The sequence below is a fragment of the Hyaena hyaena genome, unplaced genomic scaffold, assembly GCF_003009895.1.
Source record: "Hyaena hyaena isolate Hyena2069 unplaced genomic scaffold, ASM300989v1 scaffold_645, whole genome shotgun sequence".
Classification (NCBI taxonomy): domain Eukaryota; kingdom Metazoa; phylum Chordata; class Mammalia; order Carnivora; family Hyaenidae; genus Hyaena; species Hyaena hyaena.
In genome coordinates, this window is record NW_024081272.1 from 456,198 (window position 1) to 478,518 (window position 22,321).

Here is a 22,321-nt window from a genome sequence, read left to right on the forward strand (position 1 = left end):
AAACTGGATATTCACATGCAAAAGAATAAAATTTGACCCTACCTTACACCATACACAACATTTAACTCAAAATGGATTAAAGACTTGGATGTAGCATCTGAAACCATAAAACTCCTAAAAGAAAACACATATAGTAAGTTTCTTAATAACTGGTCTTAGTGATTTTTTAGATTTGACACCAAAAGGAAAGGCAAGAAAAGCAAAAATAAGCAAGCAGAATTATATCCAGCTAAGAAGCTTCTGCATAGCAAAGGAAATCATCAACAAAATGAAAACAAAAATCTACTAAATGAAATATTTGCAAATTAAAATATCTCATAAGGGGCAATATCTAAAATATATAAAGAACTCATGTAACTCAACACCAAAAATACAAACCATCCAATTAAAAAAAGAACAGAGGATCCAAATAGACATTTTATCAAAGAAGACATACAGGTGGCCAACAGGTACGTTAAAAAAAAAAGCTCAGTGTCACTAAATACCAGAAAAATGCAAATCAAAACCTCAGTGAGATATCCCCTCACACCTGTTAGAATGACTAGTATCAAAAAAGACAAGAAGTAACAAGTGTTGGTAAGGATGTGGAGAAAAGGGAACCTTTGTACACTGTTAGGGAATGTAAATTAGTGTAACCATCATGGAATTCAGTAGAGAGGTTCCTCAAAAAATTAACAGTAGAACTAACACATGATCCAGTAACCCTACTTCCAAAGAAAATGAAAACACATATTCAAAAAGATAAACAATGCCCCACCCCATCTTTACTGTAATATTAATTACAACAGCCAAGGCATGGAAACAACCTAAGTGTCCACTGGTGGATAAGTGGATAAAGAAAATGTGGAATATATACACAATAGGGTATTGTTCAGCCACAAAAAGGAATAAAATCTTGCCATTTACAGCAACTTGGATGGACCTTGAGGACACTATGCTAAGTGAAATAAATCAGAGAAAGACAAATACCATGTGATCTCACTTTTGAGTGGAATCTAAAACAAATAAACAAAAAACCCTCAAGCTCACAGACACAGTGAACAAACTGTTGGTTACCAGTGATGGGATGATGGATTAGGCAAAATGTGTAAAAGGGGTCAAAAGGTATAAATTTCCAGTTATAAAACAAACAAATTATGAGAGGGGAAAAAGTACTGCTGATTTAATACATTACATTGTTTAATCAAGAAAAAATACAGACCTTTTGGCCTTTATTCTCTTGATTTCTTTAAAAACCTATGATTTTTTAAAAAGCAGTAAGTTTTTATTTAATTTTTTTCTTCCAAGTCTTCAAGTTTCAAGAAATTCAAGTTTGTTTGTTTTTTTTAAATTCACGTTTGTTAACATACAGTGTGGTATTTGTTTCAGGAGTAGAATTTAGTGATTCATCACTTATATACAACATGCAGTGCTCATCACAAGTGCCCTCCTTAATGTCCATCACCCATCTACCCCATCATCCACCAACCTCCACTCCAGCAACCCTCCATTTGCTCTCTATAGTTAAAAATCTCTTTAAGATAGTCTGCCTCCTTCTCTGTTTTTATCTTACTGTATTTTTCTTTCCCTGCCTCTATGCTCATCTGTTTTGTTGCTTAAATTCCACACGTGAGTGAAATCATGCGGTATTTGTCTTCTTTGATTTATTTGGTTTAGCACAATACACTCCAGTTCCATCTACATTGTTGCAAATGGCAAGATTTCATTCTCTTGATGCCTGAGTGATATTCCAATGTACACACACACACACACACACACACACACACCACATTTTCTTTATTCATTTGTCGAATGACACTACTTTTTCCATACTTTGGCTATTGTTGACAGTGGTGCTACAAACAGGGGTGCATGAACCCCTTCAAAGCAGTATTTTTGTATCCTTTGGATAAATACCTAGTATTGCCATTGCTCGGTTGTAGTGTAGTTCTATTTTTAACAAAAGCAGTAATTTTTAAAGTACAAGAACATATATTGTTGAGTTATAACAAATACATGTACAAAATGGCAAAGCAGCTCAAAGAGAAGGAGAGATAACAGAGTTGTATTAAAACAAATTTGCTATATTTTACTGGAATAAAATCAGTGTTTACTTGAGGTAGATTGTTAGAATTTAAAGCATACAGCAGCCACTGAAAAGTTTTACAACAACCTATATATATATACATACATGTATATATATACATACGTGTATATATATATATACATACAAACATATATAAATAAATATATACATATATATGTCATAAAGGAGCTCTAGTTTCAGTTTTGACATGCAGAAAGCTTAGAAGTTGTTACTCGGAATCCTTACAACAACAAAAAAAGACGGACAAAGTGAAAAACAACTAGTTTTTTTGGACTCATTAGAGAAGTGAGTTGCAGGGCAAACTTTTAGCCTGAAATCTGGACAGACAGGTGTATCCAAAAACACACAAAGATCTGCTTGCCTGTAGCAAAAGTAACTAGAGGTATAAACTAGTAGGAACACTTAAATGGTCATTTTGACAAAATACTGGAGCTGAAGGGTAGACTAGCAGGGGAGTGATAAGTGTTTGAGGCCACAGTCTTGAGAGGTGCCCCTATATTTTTGTGGGCTCCACCTCCAGAAACCGCATTAGGCTACACTGAGGAAGCTCTGAATATTAACTTTGGGTCTCTGGCAGAGGGAGGGAAAGCACAATTACTGTGGATTACAGAAATACTCAGAGCACTCTCCTTAACAAAGATCTACTCTCCAGAGTAAAGGACCTTGACAGAGCAGAAGTCCCTTATCTCTGCTGGGAAAGAAAATCCCTCCCACTTCAGTCTTCTTCACCCTTTCTGTCGCACCTACAGGTAGAAGAAAACAGTTTGTAGTCAGGGATCCAAGAAAATAGACCAGGAACACTACAGTCAAGGAAGGGAATAGGAGGCAGCGGGGAAAAACGGTCTCACTGAAGGAAAACTTGTAAAGATCACAGCCCCAAGATGTAGGCCCATGAAAAAAACAGTATTTAACTGAAAGTCTATGAATGCTTCTCCTCCCTTATAATTTACTACCACACCAACAGGGTTCCAGGATAATGAGAGTAGATTATATAAGAGGGAGTCTTATGAAAAAGACTCTCACAGAAGAGGAATAGATAGAGAAGCCCAGAGTCAAAGGGGGAGTTCAAAACACAAAAAAGACTTGAGAGGCCTTTGAAAGGCCTCTGATACCAACAGCTACAGTTAACATTAAACATAGCCTAAATCCTAGCCACATTATTATCAGCCTAATAACCTGTTTCTACTACCTGATATAATGTGTCCGGCTTTCAACAAAAAATTGGCCAGGCATGCCAAAGGCAAGAAAAACAATAATCAACAGAACTAGACTCAGATAGAACACAAATATAAGAATGATCAGACACAGAATTCAAAATGATTGTTTAATATATTAAGGATTCTAACAGAAAAAGTAGAAAATGTGCAACAATGACAGGTGAGAATATCTTAAAGTATTATCTTCCACATGTGGCTGTGTATAATTCCAACAATGAATTACCTTAAGAAATAAAATTAAAATATTAACTCAATCTGAAGTTTAATAAATACAGTTTAAAATTTTTTTCTTGAAAGTTGTAAATTTTCGGTATTATTTAATTGTTTGTTTATGTTCTATAGAAATAAGAATCTGGTGTTTAGAATGGCACAGGCATCTGTTACAGCCAAAGGTAACATATAACAAAACTGATATCCTTTTATTCCCTTCTTACTGTGAACTGAATCATAGTCCCCAAATCCATATTTTGAAGTCCTAACCCTCAAATGTGACAATATTTAGAGACAAAGCCTAGAAAGAGGTAATTAAGGTTAAATGAGAATATAAGGTTGGGGCCCTAATACAACAGAATTAGTGTCCTCATAAGAACAGACACCAGAGAGCTTGCTTTTCCCCCCTCTCTTTCTCCATCTTTTGAGAACTCAGCGTGTAGGCAGTTATCTGCAAGTCAGGAAAAGGGTCCTCACTGGAAACTGAATTGGCCCCACACCAAGATCTGGCCTTCCCAGCCTGCAGAACTATGAGGAAATAAATTTCTGTCATTGAAACGATGCACTCTGTGGTTTTTTGTTATGACAGCCTGAGCCAACTAAGACAGTTCTCTTTTCCCTTTGGTAGATTTTCAAAATAGGTGAGTGAAAAGGGCCCAAAGAAAACAGTAAGAGCTGTAAGGAGAGCCAATGGCTAATTAATTCACAAACTAAAATTAAAACTCATGAATTATAGAGAAGAACTTGTTCAGCTTTGCAACATATTTGGACATAGGCTAATCTCCCTTTCAGTTTCCCTAATTAAATTAATATCTGGACTTACTATAAAAAAGCTTAAGAATCTGTAAGTAACTTGGAAACGAAACACGTAGACAAGGATATGAACAAACTTTCATTATACTAGTTAGCTCTTTCTCTCCTTCAAAGAAGCTATGTGGTAGAAAATTCTCTCTTACGCTATATGGTTCCACAACCCATCAAGATTTGTTTGGTATCTTTTAAAGATTCAGCTTCAGCTTAATGATGAAGAAAAAATTTTTAAGCCAGTACCCAAATTTACTACACAGACAGAACAGACATATTTAATGTTATGTATGTTACAAAGTTCCCATTTGACTAGCCTTCAAATTCACGGAACAAAACTAACAGAATAGAGGAAGAGAAGAAAATTATTTCTAAAACCAGATTTGGACTAATGAAAATCAGTTAATATATACTTTTGTATCCTACCCTTTATACTACTCTTTCTGCTCAGTAATAATCTTGTTCATTGCTGATAAATGACTTTTACAATCAATTTCCTTTTTAGAGATGCCTAATTGAATCCTGCTACTTCCATTTCAGAAGACTGTGCTGATGAGAAGATTAATAACCATCTAATAACTTCAGTTCTTTGAATTTTTCTCTAAAAAAAAGTATTTCTGCTTCCACACTCTGTTCTTTCCAAGTCTAACAAATACCCTAATGGGTATAATGAATGAATGAATGAATGATGAATTTTAACCACACGTTTGGAAAGGATGAAAAAGTTTGAAGTAAACAAAAAAATGGACATATGTATGGTTGCTAAAAGTTTATTTTGACACAGATGCTGTGAATCTAGAATATGCTTACATAAAAGGGAAGTAATTCAGCACACTTGACAAACTGTATAGATTTTTTTTATATTTATTTATTTATTTATTTATAGCTTATTGTCAAGTTGGTTTCCATATAGTACCCAGTGCTCATCCCCACAAGTGCCCTCCTCCATGCCCATCACCCCCCTACCTCTCCCCCCCACACCATCTGCCCTCAGTTTGTTCTCAGCATTCAAAAGTCTCTCACGGTTTGCCTCCCTCCCTCCTCCCCACTATTTTTCCCCTTCTTCTCATCCATGGTCTTCCATTAAGTTCCACCTAATCAAAATGTATAGATTAGAAAAGCAGTGACAGAGATACTGTCTTTTCTGATGATTACCTGTTAATGGCTAAAGTTAACTTATCATATGCTTAGAAATTTGGTAGATTTACACAGAAAATAATAAATTCCTATTACAGCAAAGAGAAATTAAAAGTAGAAAAAATAATCATCAGAAAGTAATAAGTGTTGCTTATTTAAAAATTTTTAATGAAAAAAATACGTATTTATTATTGTGAGAACACAGAAAATACAAAAGAAAAAAATCACTATGATCTCACCATCCATTCATTTTCTATTCATTTTTTAATTATAAAAAAAGATCTTATATAATGACCTTTTCAAACTGTCAGATAACATATGGATGTGTTACAATAATAACTGAAATGAAAAAGCTAATCTTTAAATCCATATAGAATTACAAGGGCCCCAGGAGAGCCAAAATATCTTGAAAAGAAGAAAAAAAAACTTGGAGGGCTCACACTTCTTGATGACTATAATCAACAAAATGAAAAATAACAAGTTTTGGCAAGGATGTAGAAACATTGGAATCATCACATATTGCTGAAGAGAATGCCAAAAGGTGCAGTCATTATGGAAAACTGTTTGGTGCTTCCTCAAAAAGTGAAATGTAGAAGTACAAATGACTCAGCAATTCTACTCCTCGGTATATACACAAAAGAATTGAAAAAAGGTATCCAAAAAAATAAATAGTAAGTGGATGTTCATAGCAGTGCTATTCACAATAGCTAAAAGGTGAAAAGAACCTAAATGCTACCAACTGATGAATGAAGAAACAAACTGTGGTTTATCTGTACAGTGGAGTATTGTTCAGCTATGAAAGTCTCACCTATTTTACAAAATGAATGAGTGCAAAAATATTATGCTAAGTGAAAGAAGGCAGATACCAAAGGTCAGATACTGTATGTGAAATGTCTGGAATAGACAATCCATAGAGACAGAAGGTAGACAGAGTGATTTCTAGGGACTACAGAGGAGGATAGAACAGTGAGTGACTGCTAATGGGGATGGGAGTTCCTTTCTGAAGTGATGAAAATGTTCTGGAACTACATAATTATGATGGTTGCATAACTTGTGAAAAAACTAAAAGCCACAGAATTATATACTTAAAGAGTGAACTGTACAGTGTATGGGAAATCTCAATAAAGCAGTTATTTTAAAAAAAAAAAAAAGTGTAGGCCAAATGATGGCAGAAGAGAGGAAAAGACCCAGCAAAAATAAAGGTTCTACTCACCAATATCTGAAAGAATTAAAAAGGAAGGGAAGGAGAATGGGTGGCTTTCAAAGATACATTTCAAATTAAAATGGAAATGAGGACCAAATCAAAACCACAATGAGATACCATCTCACACCCATTAGGATGGCTACTATCCAAGACAGATCATATGTAAGGCCAAAAAAGTCATAAAAGAGATAAGAATATTCATTAGCTCAAGCATATTTTCTGACAACAATTACATGGACTTAGAAATCAGAAACAAGGAAAACAAAAATTCACAAATATGTGGAGATTACACAACATACTCCTGAACAAAAAAATGGGTCAGAGAAGAAATCAAAAGGGGAATCAAAACATAGATCGAACAAATGACAATGGAAACACAAAATAGCCAAAACTTATGGGATGAAGCAAAAACAATTTTAAAAGGGAAGTTTATAGAGATAAACTCCTACCTTAAGAAAAAAGAAGGATCTCAAATAAACAACCTAACTTTACACCTTAAGTAATTAGAAAAAGTAGAATAAACTAAACCCAAAGTTAGTATAAGCAAAAATATAATAAAAATCAGAGCAGAAAGAAATGCAACAGAGACTAGAATGATAAATTATATGATAACAAATTAGAAAACCTAAAAAAATGGATAAATTTGTAGGAATGTACAACCTACCAAGACTGATTCATGAAGAAAAAATCTAAACAAACCAATTATAAGAGAATGAATCAGTCATCAAAAACCTCCCAGCATAAAAGACTCCAGGATCAAATGGCTTCACTAGTAAATTCCACCAAACAGTTTGAAAAGAATTTGATACACATCATTTTTTAAAACCCTCCAAAAAACTGAAGAGGGGGAACACTCCCAGACTCATTTTCTTAGGCCAGCACTACCCAAGTAGCAGTCAAATAAGAACACTACATGAAAAGAATACTATAGGACAATATCCCTGATGAATATAGATGCAAAAATTCTCAACAAAATATTAGCAAACCAAATTCAACAGTACATTGAAAGGATTATACATCACAACCAAGTAAGATTCATTCCTGGGTACAGGATGATTTAATATATGGATATCAATCACAGTCATACACCAGTTTAACAAAATGAAGGATTAAAATCATATGGTCATCTCTATAGATGTAGAAAAGCATTTAACAAAATTCAACATCCTTCCATGATAAAAAAAACTTTCAACAAATTAGGTCAATATAGAACAGAGCTCAAAATAATGAGGACCATATATGACAAACCCATAGCTAACATCATACTCAATAGTGAAAAGTCAAAAGCTTTTCCTCTAAGATCAGGAACAAGACTAGAATGTCCACTATCACCACCTCTATTCAACACGGTACTGCAGCCTACCCAGAGCAATTAGGCCAGAGAGAGAGAGAGATAGAAAGAAAGAAAGATGAATAAATAAATGTCCAAATTGGAAAGGAAGACATAAAAGTGTCTATGTTTGCAAGTTACATACATAGAAAACTCTTAAGACTCCAGAAAAGAAAAAACAAAAACCTATCAGAACTAAAGAACAAATTCAGTATAGTTACAAGGCACAAAATCAGTATTAAAAAATCAGTTGCATTCTTACACTAACAACAATCAGAAAGAGAAAATAAGAAATCTCATTTACAATAGCATAAAAAAGAATAAAATACTGAAGAACAAATTTAACCAAAGAGGTGAAAGATCTATACAATGACAACTACAAAATGTTGCTTAAAGAAACTGAAGATGACACAAATAAATCTTTATGGTTTGGAAGAATTAATATTGTTAAAATGTCCATACTACCCAAACTGATCTACAGATTCACTACAATCTCTATCATAATTCCAAAAGCATTTTTCACAGAAATAGAAAAAATAATCCGAACATTTGTATGGAACAGAAAAGATTCTGATTGGTTAAAGCAATTTTCAGCAAGAAGAACAAAAGCTGGAGGTATCCTGATTTCTGATTTCAAACTATATTACAAAGCTAGAGTAATCAAAACAGCAGGGTATTACCATAAAAGCAGACATATAGATCAGTGAAACAAAATAGTGAGCCCAGAAATAAGCCTACGCATGTATTATCACTTAATTTTTAACAAAAGCATGAAAAATGTACAAAGATGAAAAGACAGTCTGTTCAGTAAATGATACTAGAAAAAATGAATATTCACATGTAAGAGAAACTGGATCCCTACCTTACACCACACACAAAAACCAACTCAAAATGGATTAAAGACTTGAATGTAAGATCTAAAACCTAAAACTCCTAGAAGAAAATATAGGTGATAAGCTCCTTGACCTTGATTTGGAAATGATTTTTTATATTTGACAACAAAAGCAGAAACAAGGTGGGACTACATCTTAGGAGCTTCTGCACAGCAAAAGAAAACATCAACAATATGAAAAGGTAATGTACTGAATGGGAGAAAACCACATAGCCAATAAGGGATTAATATGCAAAATACAGAAGACTCATATGACCCATATACCTCAACAGCAAGAAAATAAATAAAAACTTTAAAATGAGCCAAAGACCTGACTAGGCATTTTTCAAAAGAAGATATACAAATGACTAACAGGTTTATATATCCAAAGGAAATGAAATCACTATCTTCAGAAGATGTCTATACTACAATCTTTACTGAAGCGCTATTCAAGACAGCCAAAATATAAAAACAATCTTAAGTATCTGTTAATGGATGAATGGATTAAAATGTGATATACGTATATGTATGTATACACACATTCATTCTGTTCATTATACACACCCATATATATACATACTATGATATATATAAAATATATATTGCATGGTATCATTTATACATAGAATTTTTTTAGAAAAAATTGAACTCACAGAAACAAAGAGTAGAATGGTGGTTGTCAGGAGTTAGGGGTTATGGAAATGGGGAGGAGCTGATAATAGAATACAAATTTTCAGCTTATTATAAATGCAGAGATCTAATGTAAGGATAACTATACAAAGTGATATATGTGTTAATGAACTTCACTATGGGATTCCTTTCACAACGTATATGTATATCAAATGTTCACATCACATACTTTAAATATATTAGAATTTTGTCAATTATACCTCAGTAAAACTAAAGGAAAAAAAAGCTTAAAAAAAACAAAAGCCACCATAGTACATTTTGAAGAACAAACAAACAAACAAAAACAAATATATTTGGTCTGTAAAACTCCTCAATAAGAAATATCAAAGACAGAGGTACCTGGGTGGCTAAGTCAGTTGAGCATCCAACTTTGGTTCAGGTCATAATCACGTGGTGAGTTTGAGCCCTGCATTGAGCTCTGTGCTGACAGCTTAGAGCCTGGAGCCTGCTTTGGATTCTGTGCCTCCCTCTCTCTCTGCCTCCCCCTGCTTGAACTCTGTTTCTCTCTCTCTCAAAATTAAATAAACATTAACAAATTTTAAAAAAAGAAATATCAAAGATAGAAAAGGTGAAAAATAAAATTCAAAAGGAATAATGATACAAAAACTGCGTATACAAATAGCATAATTAAGTGTCTTATGATGGTAATAGCTGTTAGTAACAAATAACATAAGAGAATGAAGATTTCACACATAAAGAGTAGGTCAAGGAGTTAGAACAGGAGATAACAAAAGCACAGAGCCCTAAAGATGGGTTTATAGGGAAAATGATAACTATGTAAAAGCAAGAAACAGGATTGTGAGAAAGTCAATAGGGTCAACAGGGTACTGATGTACACTGAAAGGAAAGAAGATGCAGAAAAAGGAGGGGCTGGGCGGGATACAAAAAATGTTAGGAACATTAAAATTACTATTAAAAAGCAGAATAAAAGTGGCCAAGTAGTTCCTTGTGGTATTTTTGTACATTGTACACTCTTTCAATAAACAGCATATGTGGTTTCACAGATAAGAATTTTTTTTACTATTTTAGATAGAGACAGAGGGCACAAGTGAGCAGGAGAGAGGTACAGAGCTGGGGTGGAGGCAGAGAGAGAGAGAGAGAGAGAGAGAGAGAATCCCAAGCAGATTCTGTGCTATCAGCGAGGAGCCTGATGCAGGGCTCAGGGCTCAATCCCCAGGCCCTGGGATCATGACTTGAGCTGAAAGCAACCCCTATGGATAAGAGCTTTTTAGGGCACTACAGTATAATCTAGACAACTCCAGAGAGCAACTCATACCTCATCTGCATGATTAGACAAAATTGTTTCAGAGGTTGAGATTTCCAGGTTTCATCTTAAGAAAAAGACGGAAGAGGGCTTCAGGGCAAGATGGCGGAGAAGTAGGGAGCTCTGTGCATTTCGCTCACACCCATCTCTCAAACAGAAGGCTGAAGCTATAGGACACTGAGCCACAGGAATCTGGGAAGGGAGAGACAGAATACACAGGAAAGGCAACCTCATAAGTGCATGAGTGTGAACTGGGGAAGATAAAAGCGGGCTGGGACCCAAGACACAGAGGGAGGGAAGGGAGCCCCCCTCGCGGGCAGCCCAGTGAGTGAAGGGGAAAAGAAAGAGTGGCTGAAACTACTCATAGAACTGTCCCTGGAGAAGAGAAAAACTTCAGCTTGGAAGCAGTGTTTTTAGTTCTAGCTGGGTTGCTGACTTTGAACTGGGTGCCCCAGGTCCTAGACGGTGCCTAGACTTGAGCCTCTACTACAAAGCTGTCATCATCAAGACAGTATGGTATTGACACAAAAACAGACACATAGACCAATGGAATAGAATAGAGAACTCAGAATTGGACCCACAAATGTACAGCCAACTAATCTTTGACAAAGCAGGAAAGAGTATCCAATGGAGAAAAGACAGCCTCTTTAACGGACGGTGCTGGCAGAACTGGACAGCAACATGCAGAAGAATGAAACTAGAATATTTTTCTCACACCATACACAAAAATGAACTCAAAAATGGATAAGGACCTGAACGTGAGACAGGAAACCATCAAAACCCTAGAGGAGAAAGCAGGAAACAACCTCCTTGACCTCCACCACAGCAATTTCTTACTCGACACATCCCCAAAGGCAAAGGAATCAAGAGCAACAATGAACTACTGGGACCTCATCAAGATAAAAAGCTTCTACATGGCAAAGGAAACAATCCTTAAAACTAATAGGCAACTGACAGAATGGGAAAAGATAGTTGCAAACAACATATCAGATAAAGGGCTAGTATCGAATATCTATAAGGAACTCACCAAACTCCACATTCAAAAAACAAATACTCCAGTGAATAAATGGGCAGAAGAAATAAACAGACACTTCTCCAAAGGGGACATCCAGGTGGCCAAGAGACACATGAAACGATGCTCAGTGTCCCTCATCATCAGAGAAATACAAGTCAAAACCACACTGAGATACTACCTCACGCCAGTCAGAGAGGTGAAACTGAACAAATCAGAAGATTCTAGATGCTGGCAAGGATGTGGAGAAACAGGCACCCTCCTCCATTGTTGGTCAGAATGTAAAATGGTGCAGCCTCTCTGGAAAACAGTTTGGAGGTTCCTTAAAAAAATGAACAATAGAACTCCCCTATGACCCAGCAGTAGCACTGCTAGGAATTTACCCAAGGGATACAGGAGTGATGATGCAAAGGGACACAAGTACCACAAAATTCATAGCAGCAATATCAACAATAGCCAAAACATGGAAAGAACCTAAGTGACCATCAACTGATGAATGGATCAGGAAGATGTGGTTTATCTATACAATGGAATACTACATGCCAGTGAGAAAGAATGAAATCTGGCCATGTGTAGCACTGTGGATGAAACTTGAGGGTGTTATGCTGAGTGAAATAAGTCAGGCAGAGAAGGACAAATAACATATGTTTGCACATATAGGTGGATTAGGAGGAACTTAACTGAGGATCACGAGGGAGAAGAAGGAGAAAATAGTTGGGGAGAGGAAAGGAGGCAAATCATTCAAATCTTGAATGCTGAGAACAAACTGAGGGCGGGTGGGGGACAGCGGAAGGGGGGGTGATGGGCATGGGGGAGGGCCCTTGTTGGGATGAGCACTGGGTGTTATATGGAAACCAAATCGACAATAAACTATTAAGAAAAAAAAAAAGAAGAAGAAAGCACCTCACACTTAATCCACCTAGGTTAAAAGTTCAGAGGGCAAAAGTGAAGTAGTACTTCCACTGAAGTAGAAAACAAAAAGAAAACTCAAAATAGGCAATCTATAAAACAAAATAGTAAGTTAGAAAAACTAGGCAATAGCAGTCAAAACTGTCAAAGAGAGCATGTTTCAGAAGATTCGTCTGGTATCTATATTCCAAACTTTCATTAATCACCTCAAAACCTATACTTCTGCCTCAATCTCTTTCCCTCTTGCTCCGTCACCCTAATAACAAAGGATTAACTAACTGTGTCCTTAACAATTTTCCAAATACTTAGTTATTCCTTATTCCTGCCCTCTAGTGTCCAAAGATAAAATATCCCACAGGGCACCTGGGTGGCTCAGTAGGTTAAGCATCAGACTCTTGATTTTGGGTCAGATCTCACAGTTTATGAGATCAAGCCCCAGTCAGGCTCTGTGTTGACAATGTAGAGCTTGGGATCCTCTCCCTCTCTCTTTGCCCTTTTCACTTCTCTCTCTTTCTCTCAACAATAAATATTTAAAAAATATATCCCATTATTACTTAAGAGTAATTTTTTCACCTCTTCACCCTCAATCATCATCATTAATCTCCTCCCTTGGTTGTATTATCAACTTCTCCTTCACTGGCCTCTTTCTTCAACATACAAATATGTTCAAAGTCTTTCCATCTTAAAAGTACAAAAGCTCTGCCTCTACTCTACAAGCACTTCATGCTCATTAGCCAGAATGAGCTTTTCCAAAATACAAACCCAATAAATTTACTATTCTTGCTGAAAATCCCTAAAGTGTGCCCTATTACCTTCAGGAAAATTTTCACAATATTAAGATTTTATTTCTGACCAACAAATGTTCCCTCACTGTGCCACTTTCTATCACGTGCTTATCCAAGCTGTCTCTAATTTTTCCATTTATTCCCTAGGTACCTGTGACTCATTCTCCAGTACTGGGCACAAACAACACTGCCTCATATTTCCTGCCCATACTCTCAGACTGAGATACCAGTCTTTTGTCAGTGTTCTCTTTTCATCCTCCATGACCTCTTGTGCATCCTGCAATGTGATTTGTTTTTCTTGCTATCACTTTCTCCGTACCATGAGCAAACTGAAAGTGAAGACTGACTTGTTCAGCTCTGTAGCAACACCTTTCAGAGTATTCAAAAAATGACTATAAAATGAATATACAATAGATAAGTAGCAAAGATACCAAAGAGCTGATGCTGTAAACTAAGTTTGAAGTGACAAATACTTCAAAATTCATCTGAACAGGTGTCAAACTGATTATCATTTCTAATAGCATCTAAAGCAATTGTTTCATGGGGCTTACAAGGCAGCCAACAAAATAGCCTGTCTTCCACTGGGCCTTGTTATATGTGGATGTGGATCATCAGCCTAAGGATAAAAAAGACACAAAGAAAAGGCAGTGCTAAAGATGATGAAGACAGATGGAATCGGAGCCTTGATTGAACCATATCTGATCACTGGTTTATTGCTGAACTTTTTCTGTGGTGTGAGTCAAATTCTCTTTATTATTTAAACCCTAATATTTTAAATTCAAACTAACTGAGTAAAGTAAATTGCAAAGTGGCCCCAAATTCCTCCCATCCCTAAATGCATGTCCCTTTACAATGTGATTTAATCCCCCTTTCCTAGAAGAGGTGTAATCTATTTCTCCAGCCCTAGAATCTGAGCTTGCAATATGACATATTTTGGCTAATGGGACATTAGTAAATATGATACAGCAAAAGCTTTGAAAATGCTTATACAGTTAGAGCCTTCCTTTTCTTGTTACCAACAACCTGGACTATGAAGTAAAGAAAACTGGGCTAGGCTCCTGAGAATGAAATACCACATGTAGAGAGGCGACTGCTCTTCCAGGCAACGCTTCAGACACTTGAGTGAGGCCTAGAATATCCAGGCATAACAAATCCAGCCCCGGACCACAAAAAAATGTCTCACCAACATACAGGATGTTGAGAAATAAGCATTTGTGCCTTTAAGTCACTAAATTTTGGATAGTTTATTACACAGTGTTATTGACTAGATGTTTGTGTGTCCCCAAATTTATCTGTGGAATCCTTAATCACCAGTGTAGCAATATCTGGAAATGGGCCTTTGATGAAGTAACTAAAGCTAAATGAGATGTTAAGGGTGGGACCCAGATAGGACAGGATTAGTGTTTTAGTAAGAAGAGACACCTGATTTCTTTGTCTGTCTGTCTCTCTGTCTGTCTCTCTCTCTGCCAACTGCAAACCAGGAATAGACTCCTCACCCAAAACTGACTTTGTTGGACCTCGATCTAAGACTTCGAGACTCCAGAACTGTTGGAACTGTCTGTTGCGTAAGCCATCCAATCTGTGGTATGTTGTTATGGTAGCCCAAGCAGACTAATACACCACAGTGAACTGACATTATAATGAGTCTTAGCACCAGCCCTGTTAATTATTTTTAAAAGATTACTACTAAAAACTGTTCTTTTTTTGAGATGTTATTCAAATTTTAAGTTAATTTTTGGTTTAAGCTATTAACAGGTTGGCTTTTGTTGTGTCTTCATCTACTCTTCTTGAACCATGAACAGTCTCTTCTGAATGTCTAAGATGAGACAGAATAAAAACAGTTGCATCTATCCATCAAAATAGAAATTTGCTACTGTCACAGGGTACTAGAGTAATGTATTCACATTAAATCATTCAAATATTTGAGTACCTACTATTTAACTTGGCAATGGCTATAATAAGGAAAAAAGAAAACATAATCCCAACTCTGAACTCTACTGAAGGAAGGAGACAAATAACATGGACAATCTGTGGTATAGGCTATAGACTTATTATAGGTTCTATTCACTTTAATATAATCTACAGCTTCATATTTTATACACTAACACCCCTAAAACCACCTTTCCAAATACCAAAGTCAGGCTTTCAGATATCAGTATATTAATATAACTTCAAGATATAGCATGGTGGTACTGCTAGGTTTGTTATTTTACCAATACAGCAAAATGTATACCATTATTTAACTATTTAATTTGCTGAATAAGTATTTATCTGTTACCACAAATTTTATATTATTTTGCTTATATTTTTTAAAATTCAGGAAAATGTTAAAATCAAAAGGCTGACATTAGCAATCACACAATAAAGATGGAACTTAAGTATACTGAAAGCAGGCATCTTTGATCAGCCGACCATGTGTTCAATTTTCCAGTAAAAGACAAAGCATATGACCATTAGCCATATGTCAAGTAGAAGTAATGAAAGAAGTGGAGAAACGTTTGGAATTATGAACTGTTCATTATGAATACAACAGTACTAATCCAAATACAAAATAAGAAACTCGGATCCACAGAGCTCTTCAGGAGATGCTAGTTATAGATTCCTTAATCATTTCAAGATGTCAAAATGAGAATATGAAGTAAGAATTTACTTGTAAAAATTAGTCAGAATAGGTAAAACTATAAAGACACAAAGTAGATTAGTGGTTGCCTGGAGCTGAAGTGGATGGGAGAAATGGGGAGTGATTCCTGATGGGCATACAGTTTCTTTTTGGGGTGATGAAAATGTCCTAAAATTGATTGTGGTGATGGTCGCACATCTCTAAATATATGTCAAACTCATGAATTGTAAGCTTTACATGAGTGAGTTATATGGTATGTGAATTTTATTTCAGACAATAAATTGCTGATTAAAAGCTTTAACTTGAAAGCCTCAACAGTTAAAAAAAAGATATTAATATGTCAATATTTAGTGTTTTTAACTAGGCTGTTTTTTATTTTTAAATTTTTTTTAAAGATTATGTATTTATTTTGAGAGAGCAAGCAGGGGAGGAGCAGAGAGGGAAACACAGAGAATCCCAAGCAGGCTCCCCACTGACAGCACGGAGTCCAGAGCCTGATGCAAGGCTCAACCTCAGAAACTATGAGATCATGACCTGAGCCAAAACCAAAAGTCAGACGCTTAACCAACTGGGCCACAGAGGCACTCCTAGACTCTTACTGTCTTAAATAATCATGTCTGTTATTCCAAGATTAAAAAATAAGTAAAACACTTCTATCATACAGCCTTATAATTTTTTTTACTACCTTGGAAATAGAACATTCTCCCTGAAACAAGTAAATCTTTTGTTCAACCTTTATACCCTCCACTTTCATACAGATTTTGAGGAATACATGTAAGTGTAGATAGCCTACATAACATAGTAAATCTTGTAACCAAAGCATGAACAAAGATGCAAGGAAGTACAGTGACTGGAATAAGTTATCCTTACACAATTTACTATTATCTCTTTAATTAGAGGTCTTTCCTATCAATCTGCAACTTACCTGCATCATAACATTTAGTGCATATTTTTGATCTTCTCGCCTTGCTGCAGCTTTTGCTTCTGTAGCTTCTTTTGCTCTTTCTTGTGCTTGTAAAATAGATTTCTCCCTTATTCTTTGCATCATCTCTTTGTCAACTAAAACATAAGAAATATCACTAAATTAGGATTTTGATGAATGATTTGTTAAGGGAAAAACTGTCCACCATACTGATCCAAGATGAGATTTTGGGGGGACCCAACTTCACATGGAGACATGAAAACATTTCTCAATATTAAACTGGCCAAAAAGCTAACATTAAAAGGTAAGCAAGCAACTGTAACAGCAATAAATTACTACAGAAGGAGATAAAGACAGGGCGGGGTGGGGGGAGGGGATGAGAGAAAGTAGGAACAACAGAGAGGGATGAATAAGATGGGGAATGATGATGAGAGGGACACAGAGGGAGAGAGAGGTAATGGAAAGAGAGACCGGGAAGAGGTGGAGAAGGGGAGGGGACAGGCGGGAGGGAAAGAATACACATTTATCCCCCCTCCTTCTCTGTCAAGAAACCAGGGCTATTTGCTTATAAACCTAATCACAATAAATCATTACTATGAGGTCTCCTACAAGAGAGGGTTTTTTTTTGTGGTATACTAATATGTGCTTTTTCATTAATGCATTAAATAATATATAGCAACAAGTGTAATAAATACTAAAATTCCAAAGTGAGTATACAAAATAAAGTATACTTGTGATATAAATGTATTTGTGATATTTGTTGACACAACTGTTGTTTGTTGCCTATATTCATAACTGAATGGAATGCTAAATTTCAGGTGGAGGTTAAATAAAAAGTAATGAATTAGGGGCATTTACTTTCAAATGTCCCCTCTCTGTAAAGAGAGGTTTGCTACTATTCTTCCTTTCTAATCTTATATTGTAATCCACTTTTGCCTGCTATTCAAAAAAAGTATACAATTAATTTAAAAAATTTTAAGTCTATTTATTGATTTGGTGGGGAGAGAGAGAGAGAGAAAGAGCAGAGCCCAACATGGGGCTCGAACCCACAAACTGAGAGATCATGACCTGAGGCAAAATGAAGATGAGTCAGATTTTTAACTGACTGAGCCACCCAGGCTCTCCTGGAATTTTAACTTTAAAAAACCTGTCTTAAAATGAAAAAGGAGGGGCGCCTGGGTGGCGTAGTCGGTTAAGCGTCCGACTTTCGCTTAGGTCATGATCTCGCGGTTTGTGGGTTCGAGCCCCGCGTCGGGCTCTGTGCTGACTGCCAGCTCAGAGCCTGGAGCCTATTTCATAGTCTGTATCTCCCTCTCTCTCTGACTTCCCCCTGCTCACGCTGTCTCTATCTCTCTCTCTCTCCTAGAAGTAAATAAAAATAAAATAAAATAAAAAATTTAAAAAAATGAAAAGAAAAAAAAAGCATGGAATTTTTACTCATTCAAGATCTTGACTAGGGTTTCGGACTAAAATTAAGCCTGACGCCTCTTCCAACTCGCCTACTAGTTACTAACAGAGTGGAGACAGTTGGACCAGCTTCAGGGGCAAAATTAATTAAAAGAACCTACTTTCACATCTAAAAAATGAAAAATATACCAAGAAAGAACTCATGGGGAAAGAATGGAGCAAATATGTTTTGAATAGTGAGGCAGGCTTGGCACATGGACTGTAGTTCCATATACTTTATGTAAATCATCGTATTTTTAAAGAAATAATTTCGGGGCGCCTGGGTGGCTTAGTCAGTTAAGCGTCTGACTTTTGCTTAGGTCATGATCTCGCGGTTCGTGGGTTCAAGCCCCGCGTCGGGCTCTGTGCTGACTACCAGCTCAGAGCCTGGAGCCTGTTTCAGAGTCTGTGACTCCCTCTCTCTCTGACCCTCCCCTGCTCACGCTGTCTCTCTCTCTCCTAGAAATAAATAAAAATAAATAAAAATAAAAAAATAAAGAAATAATTTCACTGAATTGCATGTGTAACTGAGTTTGATTTCTAAAGGAATCTCAAACCTGGTTCCTCAAGTAAAATCAGTGTTCATTACTTGTTACAAAAGCTAGTTTTAAAACTGTTTTGATTCATCTCAGAGGTTGGCAAACTGTGTCCAAATCTGACCTCCTGCCTATTATCCTCCAGCATACAAGCTAAGAATAATTTTTATATTTTTAAATAGTTGAAAAATCAAAATAATATTTTGTGATATATAAAAAAGGTAAAATTCAAATATCAGCGTCAATAAGTATGAATGGGCTATTGGCTGCTTTTGAGACCACATTGCCCATAATATTCAAAATACTATCTGGTCCTATATAGGAAAAATTTTATTAAACCTTGGTTTAAATGGTCAAAATGTGGAAGGGATGACCATATGACCATGAAAAAGAAGAATCAGGTAGATATGCAATGAAAGCAGATGTAAAAAACAAAGAGGAAGATCATGGTTAGGAAAGAAAAGAAAACTCTTCAGTTAGTCTGGCAATCACTAAAAAATTAAAGTAACCTGAGTATGGCAATCTACCTTAACCAGTATTTTCTGAGCTGAATATCAGACTTCAGAGAAAAATCTACCTGGTCCTGGGGATTACAAAATTAAATTCCAGTGCAAGATACCAACAAAGGATTAATATAAAGAATGGCATCCACCCATTCTCAGTAGCTCCTACCCAAGGTTTAATGCCAGAGCCCTAAGGGAAATTTCAGGCAGTAGATATAAAGCCCTAGGATATATTACAACTAGAACGAGGAAGGACATAGAGGTAAAGCAGTAGAGGGCAATTACTGACCAACAAAACCAATCTTGGCAGAAGTACAGAGTACTGATTAAGAGAACAGAGAACAGGGGATCTCAGCTTTGCACATTATAATCCGTGGAAAGCTGTTTTGAAACTGTCAATACCTGTGACCCACTCCCATAAACTGATTTGACTGATCTAGGGTGAGTTTCAGACATCTGTGTTATTTAAAAGTTTTGTAGATAATTCAAAGTCACTGCTCTAGAGTCAAACTGCTAGGGCTCCAGTTCCAATCTGCCAGTTACTACTTGCCTGACCTGTGACAATTATTCAACCCTTCTGTGCCTCAGTAGCGTAACCTTAAAAAAAAAAAAACAAACTGGTGGCGGAGGAGGGAGGTAACTTAAGTAACAGGGTGAGCCTAGGATTACCAGATGTGTTAATGCCTATACAAAATAAGTACTCAATAAAGATCATATCAAGAGCCCTTAGACTCTGAAGATACAAGCATCTGCTTGACAACTATTACAAATGTGTTCTAACTTTTGAATCATTCGGTCTTTAAGCTATTCATTTTAAGTGGCAGCTGAAGCACTGTATCATTTAAATCATATTCATGTTCCTATTTTTTCTTCTACTAGAGAAACAGCTGTTTTGAAAAACAATTTTTTAAAAAGGTATAAAATACAAAAAGCACAACCAGATGAACACCTTTGAATAAAAAAACTTACCACCTGACACCGAAAGGGTTTCCCACATGGCCACTTCTTTTTTATATAAGGTGAATATAACAGTGTCATTCCCAATCTTGGCTTTGCTGTTCTCATCATCTATGGGCGCATAGAGAAACACTTCGAATAAAAATGGAGGAAAGTTGACCTATTCGGAAGGGGATAAAAGAAGGTTAATTTAGTTACACAAAATAAAGACTAAGCCTTTAGGAAACACGGGATGGAGGCCAAAGTAATTTTCTTAGGTGCCCGCTATAAATTTACTCGAGGTCGTAAAGGATTAACAAGGCATATGAGGAAATCCTGGATAAAAATAAGCTCTGATCTGATGACATCTGTCTAAAGATGAGGTGTCATCTAACGGGATTCGGTTTTAAAAAAAAATAGGACTAAATTTTCGGACGCTTATCTGCAAGAACGCGCCTGTGGAGTGTACACAGCAGCGACCGCCGAAGCTTCGGGACACGCCCCCGAGGATCCCCGCAGGCACAGCTCGAGTTCCTACCTTTAGATAGTTTTCCGTGCAGAACACGTCCGCGTCTCTGCCGCAGACGCCTCGGAGGGGCACAGAGATAAACACCGCAGTCTTCGTCTGCTGCCAAGTGTAATCGCTAACCTGCAGGGGCATCTCTGGAGGCTGTAGTACCCGAGGATGCGGCTGGTTAGGACGAGCACCTGCTCCGTTGCTAGGGAAGCCTGGGTTACCAAGCGCCAGCCCTTCCGGGTCAGGCCGGGCTGCGGCGCCCCGCGCGTTCCCAGCGTGCCCCGGGCGCGCCCTTGCCACCGCCCCGTAACCGCCTCGTGAGCTCCTCTTGTGACTTCCTGGGCATCTTGGTGCGAGTGATGCCACTTCTCTGGCCGTGAATCACCAAAGAAATAAGACTTCGTCTTAAGAAAAAAACCTTGCTCTTATGAATGGAAAAAAAAAAAAAGTTCCCTTACGGGAAAGAGTGAACTGTAGGAAACAGGTGCGAAGCCCACGTGTCTTGCAGCCCTGGCCTTTTGTTACGGTGGAGGCCGTCAGAGCATCATTTGGTGTTCCTGTTTTGGAAATCTCCTGATCATACCAACATCTTGGCCTGGGAGCTTGGCCTTACTATTGTAGTGATCCAAATTCAATCAACCTTAAGGCCACCGAAAGGATGTTGGTGGGGTTCACTCCATGGTTTGAGACCTAGGGAGAAATGGCTCTATGACTCATTCGACAAATGCTTGATTGCAACTCAGCTGTAGAATACCTTGGATTTGCATGGGTACATATTACAATTGCTTAATGAGACTTAGAACTTTAGCTCTAGAAGGAGATATGAAAGTGATATAGTGCATCCTGCATATTTAAGGAATCTGAAGTCCATACACTTAACCCCCTTGCACATACAGGAGTGACAGAATTGTGATTAAAATCCTGATCTCAACTCCCATTCCAGTTATCTTTCTCTGGGCTACCTTCTCTAGACTTGGTTTATAAGTTACTGGGATGAGATGTTTAAAAAAGAAGAAAAGAACACGATGAATTTACATGAAACGTAAGCACCTATGAACTACTTGCCACCTACAGATTTGGATTTTAAACTTTATTTATTTTGAGAGGGAGGGCAGAGGAGGGGCAGAGAGAGAGGGAGAGAGAGGATTCTCAGCAGGCTCCACGCTGTCAGCACAGAGCCTGACATGGGGCTCAAACTCATGAACCATGAGATCATGACATGAGCCAAAACCAAAAGACTTTTAATTGACCGAGCCACCCAGTCACCCTGGACTTGAAGTTTTAACTTTTGACTTTTGCAGGCCTTTAACACAAATTTAAAA

At 36.9% G+C, this 22,321-nt stretch overlaps 1 protein-coding gene across 3 annotated transcripts in view; it reads right to left on the bottom strand.

Moving 5' to 3' along the window:
* The window catches only part of DNAAF4 (dynein axonemal assembly factor 4), a 61,410-nt gene extending 40,228 nt beyond the window's left edge, over window positions 1–21,182 (bottom strand). For all 3 annotated transcript variants that reach the window (XM_039216575.1, XM_039216574.1, XM_039216576.1), the window contains exons 1-3: window positions 21,021–21,182; window positions 20,516–20,663; window positions 17,065–17,198 (exon numbers count right to left, since the gene is read on the bottom strand). In XM_039216575.1, the coding sequence (XP_039072506.1) occupies window positions 17,065–17,198; window positions 20,516–20,663; window positions 21,021–21,143 (405 nt within the window). In that variant the 5' untranslated portion in view covers window positions 21,144–21,182. The remainder of the gene's footprint in view (window positions 1–17,064; window positions 17,199–20,515; window positions 20,664–21,020) is intronic.
* Between the last annotated feature and the right edge of the window lie 1,139 nt (window positions 21,183–22,321).